Raw genomic sequence first — 10536 nt, 5'->3', positions numbered from 1 at the left:
CTCCATGAACTGATTGTTTATTCATTGCCGCCGGCGCCAGAAACCAAAGTATCGTTTGCACATACTCCAAATGAGATGTTCATTCATGTTACATGATTTCACGTTGTTGTTGTTTTTTCCTCCCTCCATTTAACATTGCCCTGCTCCCGGATGAGTATACAAAAAAAAGGCTAATGAAATTTTAGAACTTTGTGAAAAAAATAAGACTTAACATAATTTAAGACTTTTTAATTTAGGAACATGAAATTTAAGACCTTTTTTAAAGATTTTTAAGACCCCGTGTATACCCTGAAATATTATTCACCATCATTTACATCATCATCTACACCAACCTTCCATTTTGTTGATAGAAATCTTCCTCAAACTCTCGGATGATCTTCCTCAGCTGCTTCTTCTCTGCTCTGGTCTTCCACAGCTGTTCCAGCAGCTCAGGCCTGGGATAAGTACACACAATGACTACTCACACACAAAATAATCCAAAGTAGTAGTAAAGCAGTGTTTGTGTGAGGTCCTTACATAGACGAGGCGTTGGAGCTGGACAGTCGCAGATCCATTGCCAGCTTTCCTGAGCCCTCCTCCAGCTTGCTTCTGATCGGCTCAGTCCGACACAGGCTCTGGTCTGACTGACTCATGGGGTGGCTGAGCATGATGACGTCAGGGCTGGGTGTCTCTCCTCCGCTGCTCTCTCCATCCTCCTCCTCATCCTCCTCTTCTTCCTCCTCTCTCTCTTCCTCCCTCTGCTCTTCTTCAGTGGCCCCGGCTGCTCTCTGCTCCTCTTCCTCCTCCTCTCTTATCTCCTCCCAGAAGTGGGCAGTCTCTCCCTCGATGATAGGCTGCAGAGTCTGACTCCGCCTCTTGCTGGAGGGGGACACCTGGAAGAGACAGCGCAGCTCAGTTAAAGGGTTGTACAAGTGTTTTTTTCCTCCAGGTAATTGAGCTACATTTCTTTTTTGCCCCAGTAAATGTACATTGCATAAAGAGTATTAGAGTGGCACAGCCCTCATGGATCCATAAGAGGGTGGAGGGGGTACAGACAGGCCAAGCATGCTGCAGCTTGTGCTGTTGCAGAGACTCTACAAAATTCAGAGGGACCGGAGGGTGTGTCCCAAATACAGGGGAATCACACTCCTCTGCGTTCCTGGTAAGGTCTTTTCCAGGGTACTGGAGAGGAGAATTCGACCAATAGTAAAACCTCAGGAGGAGCAGTGTGGTTTTCGTCCTGGCCACAGAACACTGAACCGACTCTACACTCTGCATAGGGTACTCATGGGAGTCTGTCCATCCAAATCATGTCCATACAAGGGCTTTCCTGTCCCTGTTTGACTTTACTTACTGTGATGGGAGTGATGCTGACTCTGGTGAGCATCTGTTTGACCAGCCTGTAGCGCTCGTACAGCGGCTTCATCACCAGACGCTCCTCTCTGGTCACCTGCACAGCAACAAAAACACAGTTATTAACTCACATATTACACATGTGTCTATACCTCATCCCCTCTACTTTATTGTCAGATCCAGGTTGTATAAAGAACATTCATGGTGTAAAATGAGCAGGCTGGAAAGATCAGTAGAGGGACCACTGACATTATGGATATTATATACAGTATATTATCTTATTCTGATGGATTGTAGAGGACATACAAATGTAAAATGGAAGTCAACTCAAACTAAAATAAGTGTGGTGTATGCTACTTTAAATAGAGAAAACAAGGCTTCTGCACGTACAGGTCGGCCGTGGATTCCTTCATAGTGCAGCAGGTTCTTCTGAAGGACTGTTTTCTCACATGACAGCTGCTCCTTTGTCATTTTCTGCAAACAAAACAAAACGAGAAACAAATAAAAAACTGTCACATACTCATTCATATTCCATAGTTATGTGCTGGTATCTTGGTGCAGACCTTGATATCCTCAGGCCAGCAGTCCTCCTCTCTCTTCCCCCTGACCCTCTTCTGGATGAGCTCCATCGTCTCCTCTCGGGTGGGGCTGGGGCCTTCCTCCGCACTGACGCTGCTGCTGGTTTGAGGGTCCTGGTCCAGGGTGGAGCCGAAGCTCTTGGGGAGAGTGTTGCTCCGTGGGCGGGTCTGAGGGCCCAGCTCACTCTCTGCTCGCTGTTTGGCTTCTATAAAGATTCAACAGGGGAGCACCGAAGCAGAGGCGGGAAGAGGGGGGACAGAAGCAGTGACAAAGGGGACAGGGGAAGAGGAGACTTAACTTTAGCTTTAACCTTAGACACTCTCAGGACTCAGTAGGGTCCTCAAGTTAGACAATGTTTATGTTTAACAAGCTACGGTAGATAACAATGCTTCTATACAAGGCCATTTGAGTAACTGCTCAGTCTAAACTATGCTACACTTTTGTCCAAATGTCCATTCCTCTCTGAAAAAGGTTTATAAAAATGTGTCTAGTTCTCAATAAGCATTATACCTTTACCAGATCACATGCCTCAAGAGTACAATAGGACTAACAAGAGACTAGCAGCAACATGCATCAAGTGCAGAGTGCCAGCCACGCAGAAGCAGATGCACAGCTCCGTTATAAAGCAGTGTGGAGCTTAGCAGCACCGGCCCACCTCTGGTTCTGGAGGTGACTTTACCAATCACTTTGCCATTAACCTTTTCAAGAATTATATTTTTCAGTTTTTAAAAGACACGACAGAGGCCAGTAAGCTACGGGAACGATTAACCAAGATATATTTATTTAACATTATTTGTCAAATTTCATAATCAACACAAGTTAAATTGTCACTAATTACGTCATAACTCATTAGCCCCCATCAAACTTTTTTCCAAACAGTCAACGGGAAAAACGACTGTGACTTTACTTCCAGAACCAGAGGCGGTGGCCCGCTTGTGAGCTCCATACAGGTGTGGTGCGCAGAGGGGTGGTACTTACTGAGGCCGAGCACTCTGGGGCAGGGGGTGGGGCCGGGGTGACACAGGGGGTGAGTGTGTGAAGGGGGGAGGAGGAGGAGGAGGGGGGAGGGGGCTGACGTCTGTGTGAGTGCAGCAAAGCCTGGTGCCGCAACGAGCTTCTGGGGAATAGGTGGTGCTGGCGTCCTGGTGGTGGTCGGCCGATTGGGTCAGTCAATCATTCGGGCCGAGGGCGGGATGGAGGAGGAGGGAGCACAGTGTTATTGTCGATTTTGAAAATGTTCGGATTTGAAACAGAGAAATGTAGTTTTGGCCTCTGAGGAGGTGAGACGTGTTGGGGTTGATTTCAGTGATGTGAAAGAGTCTTGAAATTTACAAACACGCAAAACTAAGGCCAAGAAAAGATTTACGTTTTAGTTTTGCTGTTGTGGGTGAAAAGCTTTGCACTTCAGCAAAAGAAGACGTGGGCCAAAATTATTGTCAAGGAATCTAAAATTGTAAAAATGCTTCTAAAATTTTGACAGAATGAAATTACAGAGGTATTACTAGATTTTATTAACAATGTCTGTGTAATCTCTCAGTTGTCCAGGTCGCTGACAGTTTAGATGTTTTAGATTCAATTTCAGATTTGAACAGTGCCATGTATCTTTGACTCAAAACTAAACACAATTTTAAACCTGTGTGTTGTCAAGAGCAGTCTTTCCCATCACTGAAGCCGTCCAAAGGTGGTGGATGTGGTTGACAGGACGCACCAGCACACTGGAGGCGAGTTAGACCAGCACATGCACACTATGGTCACAGATGTGGGAGGGTCATGCTGTCCGCCAACAGCCCAAAACAGCCCAAAACACACTGCATCGCGTACCTTTGATCTGACGCCGGATCTTGGTGAGGTCGGTCATCCATTTGAGCACTTTGGGGTTAGCTGCTTTGTCTCCGTGAGAGGGCTGCGCACACAGGAGGCAGGTTCATCAAAAAAGTGAATTTTATATTACAAAAAACATACCGTTGTGTTCTCTTTCATTCACACATGTTTGAGTAACCCTTTATTATTAGTCTCCTATATCTCCAGAGCTCAAAATGCCTAATATGCAGGTTTTGTGTGTCAAACACTGTGAATGAAACAAAACACCACTCTGAGCTAATTTTTGTGTAGATTCTCTAGATTAAAACCCTGCATTTGATTCCATGTCTGGATAAAATATTTGGCTCCAAGTTTTATGCAAATTAATTAATATTTAGAGGTTGCTCAAGACACTTGAAAATTGCCCTGTACTATAACATACTGAGCCAAATAAATAAGATGTATTCGAATAGTTTGTCATTTTATTCTCCAAACATAAACTGAAACTTGCAGAAATATTATTTAGAAAGTCCATAAAGTTAAAGAAAAAGTTACATGAAAATGTGAAATAAGTCAATATCCAGGAAACTTCATGCGGCTTGAGCAACCTCTAAAACATCTCCTTTTTCTTCCAAATTTCTTCCTAAATATTTGGATGCTAAAACCTGATGCAGGGATCTAATTGAGGTTATCTGAAACTTTATTTTTAACCATGCTTTGATGGACCACCCTACTCATGGGCATGTTTTTGATCAGGATACATTATAAATTATAAATATTTATTATTATAAATAGTTCAGAAAATTGAGTAATATGGGCCCCTTATATAAAAATATTTATATTATTATATTCAAGATATAAATATAGTTGTCGTGTAAAGACTCTAAGACTATTACTGATACCTTATAGTTTCGTTCCTTCTCAAACTGCTCTTCAAATTGTTTGATTTTCTTCTTGAGATGCTGGAGCTTCTTGGTGAGCTGGTGTGTGACTGAGTCGCCTCTCATGGCCTCTTTAGAGCCAAATGATGCTCGTCGGGGTCTGCTAAAGGTAGTGAGACAGAACTATAGTAAAAACAAGAGCCAAAACTTGTCTAGACTGCACAATGCATACAATTAAATTAAAACACCTTTATTTTGTTAAATCAGGACTTCTGTGCAAGTAAATTGTTCCAGCATTTTAGATGGATTTTTCAGTATTTCGAACTTACAACTACTTCCTAGAATTTTGTACTTTTCTTCAACTTTTTTTCTCCATTAAATGCAACTCAACTGATATATATATAATTAAAATATGAGTCATAAACATGTTTTAATTTGAACTTTTAGCCTCGCCCACTTAGTCCTTTCTGCCACTGAGTCATAGTTGCCTTATAATGCTCCAATTTAGCCATTATTTAGCAGCGTTTCCCATACAACACCTGATGTAAGGCGTATTTATCTTGTCAAAAATAAATAAAAATCAGGTACAGGCCCTTCCAGCTCACACGCAATGACAGCCCTAGTATGGCTACTCTTGTGGAGAAGTGCCCCGCTCACCTGTGTGTTTTAGTGGGTGAGGTGCTGTCAGGGTCCTGCTGGAGGAACCTCTGGGCACTGTGAGCTCCGAAGTCCAGGAACCTTCTGGTCAGCGCGTGTGGGTGTGAGCGGGCAGAGGAGGGGGACAGCTCCTGGCTCGTGCCCTCCTCCTCCTCTTCGCCCCCCTCGGCCAGCAGGAGAGGGGGCAGCGGCACCATGCGGCCGGCCAGGGGGGACAGCTGGGCCTCTCCGCTGTCACTCTCCCCCTGCCAGGACATGAACGCCGGGACGGGATCTGAGGAGAGACAGAGAAAGTCCAACAAGGTTAACGCAAAAGGCAGACAGCTGGTTGTCCTTTAAAGGTCCTATATTGTGCTAAATTTACTCTTGAGAGGTCTAAGTTATGCTATAATGTTGTTACCTCCTCAAAAACAGACCTGGAGTTGTGTTTTGTTTCAGTCACACATAATTAGTTTGTCTTCATCTCACAATCACAAAATACTCTGTTCCACGTTGTGATGTGATGCAGAGAAACATACGAATGAAACAAAACACAACTCCAGGTACGTTTTTGATGAAGAAACCACATTATAACATTGATCAGAATATAGCACAATACGAGCCCTTTAAAGACTTTGAGATGGTTTGTGTTATTTTCAGCAAAAAAAGCAGGAGGAAGGAGAAGGTTGTACAGAACAGAACAAAGTTAGGCCTGTCACGATAACACATTTCAAAGTGCATTATACTGGTAAATATCGACAATAAACACAAATATTTAAACCAAAGTGTAAAGCAGAATTATCCCCAAAAAAGATAAGACGACCCAAAATATGTTATCTAGTAAACAAAGATAGGGCAGGTTCACAATCCGTGTATCAACCGTTCATTAGTTTTTCAATATAAAACCAAAAGTTAGAAAACAAAAAAAAAAAAAAATTCTTCATTATTTATCTCCAAAACCAAAATGGAAAAAACAGATAACTATTTGTTTTTTCAGTTTTCAATTTTGTGAAGTTTCCCATTTAAGTGACTTAAACTGTGATGTCGGACTGAACCAGGACTAAACCAGGACTGAATCAGGACTAAAACAGGACTAAACCAGATCTGGTCACAGCTTCAGTCTCGGTCTGGTCCCGGTCTCAGTCCTGGTCTCAGTTCAGTCTTGCATCTCAGTCACGGAAGTGACGTAAACAGGATCTGTTTTTTCCCCCCATTATTCATTTAAAAAACAAATCTGCTATCTGTTTTTTCATTTTGGTTTTGGAGACAAATAATGAAGAAAATAGTTGTTTTTTTCATTTTTTTAAATTTTATTTTTGGTTTTATATTGAAAAACGAATGGAACGAATGATACACGGATTTTTCACCCTTAAACTCCTCCTTTGCGGCTGGATTTAGTAACCCAGAGTAGGATAAATTCCCAGTGTTTCAAGACCGTACCATCAAAAATAAATACGCCACAAAAAACATGACCTGAACACTTACGTATTTAATTTGTAACTATACTATGTCATAGAAGTTCATATTACAAAGAGAATGTACACATGATAAATATTAATTGCCTTTTCTTCGATCAATTATTGAACGGTAAGTCGATATAGAAACCATCGTGACAGGCCTAGACAAAGGAGAGACCAAGAGGAATCAATACTCAGTCAGAAACCTTTAGATTTTATTTAAATGAACAGTACATAGCCTGCGCTCTTAGCATCTTAAAAAGCAACAACTGAACCTGTGTTGCGAGTGTCTTAACGTGCATGTAGAGGACACATCCAAGTTTCTGTCATTCTCAGAATATGGATGGGCCATGCCTCATATGAAAGCTCAGAATCTTCCAAATTCACTCATAAAAACACCGACATAAACAAGTTGGCCATCATGTCCAATGTTTATGTAATTAAAATCAAATAAATCAAAGTTACGACTTGTTACAAGTAAAAGTCAGATTTGATTTGATGTTATCTTGGGTTAGGTAATGTTTAGAAAAATATAAAATCTGACCCGTGGTTCCTTTGAAGGAGACATTATAAATATTTTGCCCTCATCATTAGATATAAAGGACAAAAATACAAAATGATCACCTGACACCAGAAAACAGCGCAGTATGTCTTTATGCTTTGTAGGTGACATGCGAGAGTACTGCAGTTGAAAGTCAGATATTTAGGCCACAGTTCACTAAAATAGTTGCGAGGAGGACACCTTGAAACATCCACGGGCCTTCTCAGAAACCTATTTTAGTCTTTGGCATGAAGGTTTGAATATGGCACTTCATTTATACAAAGCCTGTCAAAAGTTTGGACACACTTTCTCATTTATGGCTCTTCATTCTCTCTCATAACTAATAAATGGACCCATATGGAATGTAGTAAACAAAAATATTACTAAAAACTAAAACTGATTTGCACTCTTAGCGTTTCTTGACCCTGACAAGGCACAGCAGTGAAGTGAAAACCATCTCAGGTGATTTTTTGAAGCTCTATTATGTTATTTTTTCCCCCAATTTTTACTCTAATTCCATGCATTTTTCTTCACAAACAAAGAAAAAAAAACATTGAATGAGTAGGTGTGTCCAAACTTTAGACTGGTTTGATGGGTTAGTGATTCAAGTTAGTAGTCGGACACAAAATTTTACAGTAATCATGACTTTGTTGGGAATGAGACATTATCAGGACAGTATGTAGATGTTTGGCAGACATGACACTTACCCTGGCCTTCTTTCTGCAGGTGCATACATGAGAAGTCTATGGGAGGGATGTGGGCATGAGAGGGGGATGGCGCTAATGGAAACGGAGGGAGAGAGCGACAGACACCAAGGATGGAGGAAGAGGATGGAGAGAGACGGGCGGTGAGATCATTCATTCACAAGAACTACGGTAAGGACAGTATTCTAATGGCAAAGGTGGGCAGTTTACTCTGTTACATTTACACAACTACATTTACTTTTACTCCTAATCAAGATTTTTATTGAATTAACAGTACTCCTGAGTAAAAATTTTGGTTACTCTTCCCACTCTGAGTAAGTCTACAAGCTTTATGTCGACATTAAATGTTTTTTATTTCTTGTACCACTCCGGTCCGTGTACCATTGGTTCTTTTGAATTTCAATTAAGAACGAAAAACAATAAAATGGGAAAACAGTTTGTTATTTTATTATTCTGTTTAAGTGTCAAACGAAAAAACACATTTCGACCTCCATTTCCAATACTCTAAGTTTAATTACGTTTATTTCAAATAACACCAATCAAAAAACAGACTCGGTCTCTCTGGTTTATTTGCCCCGGAAATTCTGTTAGATTTTATTTAAATGAACAGTACATAGCCTTCGCTCTTAGCATCTTAAAAGCAACAACTGAACCTGTGTTGCGAGTGTCTTAAAGTGAATGTAGAGAACACATCCAAGTTTTTCTCAGAATATGGACAGGCCATGCCTCATATGAAAGCACAGAATCTTCCAAATTCACTCACCAAAACACCGACATAAACAACTTGGCCATCATCAAATAAATTTCAATTTCTGAATTCACACGTGTGCCGCATGTGAACAAAGGAGAGTTTAACGTTGCTTCCTGTTTCTCGTCATGGAGTTCAACAATGACTTTCAACTAAGACTACGTTTATATGATGACGGTCTGAACAGAAGACGCAAAAGTGGCATCACGTCTTCACTTTTTATACCGTGTTTAGAGTGTTTTCAGGAGGAAATCGTGCAAACGGTGATGCAAAAGTGTGTGGAATTCGATTGGGTATGCATGCCAGGCGGCTCAGTGGTGACGCTAGGTGGTGATGTGTGTGAGGTAAACGTGTACGCGAAGTGAGCAAATCTGACCAGAGTTTTGCGTCTTTGGGCAGTGTAGACGGAAACGCCACAGTGAAGCGTATTCAACTTTTCCACTCTGGAGGGTGGTTTCAGATTTTTGCATTCTCTAAACAAAAGGCACTTCCGATAAAATATTTTGTCGCTTTTACCTGCAAGTGTTCTTGTGTAAACAGGTTAACATAAACGCATTGCTATGAAAGAAGACGACATGTTTTTCCACAAAATTGCAAAGATTTTTCAGGTAAGTCCTTCTAGCAGCAGAACTTCCGGGGCAAATAAACCAGAGAGAATAAAATAGGCACCGAGATTGTTATTTGATCGATGTTATTTGAAAACTTTAAATTAGATATTGAAAATAGAGGCCGAAATTTTTTTGTTTGACACTAAAATGGAATAATGAAATTTCCGCATTTTTCCCATTTTAGTTTTTCATTCTTAATTGAAATTCAAAAGAACAAATGGTACACAGACCCATTCCTTAAGATATGATTTAGTTTTTCTTATTTTGGTGTCTATCCTTTGAAAATATCAAATTTGAGCATTAATTCATTTTCCTTCCAATGATATTAACTTTAAATAAATCTCATGTTATGTCCAGTCTTACTTGAGTAATTTCTTAGACTATTACTTTGTACTTCAACCCTTTTGGCGCATATACCATTTTCAAAACACTAAAAGGTAACAAGGTGATCTAAATATGTCATGTGTTAGCAGTTAACACCCCACAGAAATGTTTATACCCCCTCTTTAAAATACATAATTCATCTCATCTCCTGGCCTAGAACCTTGAACATCTGACAGTAAAGATGTCACACTTTGGATGGTGTGTCCTAAAGGATACGTACCTTCCCACTGGTTGTCAGGGAACAGCTGCATGTGAGGGGAGGAGCCTGTGTGTGGTTGGCACGGAGACAGGAGGTTTCTGTTGGGCTCGCTGGTGTTGGCGTTCTGATCGCACTGGCACGGATCCAAGTCCTGGACAAAAGGAGACAAACAGTTGGGAATAACCACCTACTCGTAAAACAAAAGGCTGATATGCATTTAAGTGACAGTGACTCAGGTTGTAGAGTTGCATAAGGTGTAACAGGACTGGTGTTTTGTTATAATCTTCACTATTTTAACAACCTACAATAATTAAGGTTCCCATTCTTTTTCACTGTCAAAATTTCAGAACTTTTCCATAACTTTTTCATGGAGTAAAGTGAATTTTCCATGACTTTACCACACCCTACATGTGTAGAAATGATCATACTTTGAGGACTAAATATGAAATATTAACACTTTCCACTCACTTTTTGGCTTGGCATTATAGTTTTTTAACATTCAAAATACTGTCAGTGCATTTATTGTCATCTCTTTTAAACAAAGGGCGCATATGTTTGGAAATAATCATAATAGTGTAACGATAACTTAACAGAACGCTGTAGTTGCATGAAAGAGATACTAAAATTAAATGACTTTTCCAAAACTTTCATTGAATTTACAAAATTC

General features: G+C 40.6%; 1 protein-coding gene across 3 annotated transcripts in view; it reads right to left on the bottom strand.

The window, feature by feature from the left end:
* Positions 1–10536, bottom strand: part of fam13b (family with sequence similarity 13 member B) — an 83573-nt gene that overhangs the window by 6736 nt on the left and 66301 nt on the right. The window contains exons 13-22 of one of the 3 annotated variants that reach the window (XM_055159209.1): positions 9891–10020; positions 7934–8005; positions 5250–5523; positions 4614–4755; positions 3733–3814; positions 1896–2116; positions 1723–1806; positions 1334–1429; positions 517–872; positions 333–434 (exon numbers count right to left, since the gene is read on the bottom strand). In XM_055159209.1, coding sequence (XP_055015184.1) covers positions 333–434; positions 517–872; positions 1334–1429; positions 1723–1806; positions 1896–2116; positions 3733–3814; positions 4614–4755; positions 5250–5523; positions 7934–8005; positions 9891–10020 — 1559 coding nt within the window. The remainder of the gene's footprint in view (positions 1–332; positions 435–516; positions 873–1333; positions 1430–1722; positions 1807–1895; positions 2117–3732; positions 3815–4613; positions 4756–5249; positions 5524–7933; positions 8006–9890; positions 10021–10536) is intronic. The other 2 variants (XM_055159210.1, XM_055159211.1) reach the window with 2 other exon arrangements.

Source organism: Boleophthalmus pectinirostris, unplaced genomic scaffold (assembly GCF_026225935.1).
Source record: "Boleophthalmus pectinirostris isolate CB_2022bp ecotype Guang Dong unplaced genomic scaffold, ASM2622593v1 HiC_scaffold_23, whole genome shotgun sequence".
Classification (NCBI taxonomy): domain Eukaryota; kingdom Metazoa; phylum Chordata; class Actinopteri; order Gobiiformes; family Gobiidae; genus Boleophthalmus; species Boleophthalmus pectinirostris.
This window is presented reverse-complemented; position numbering and strand designations above follow the sequence as displayed.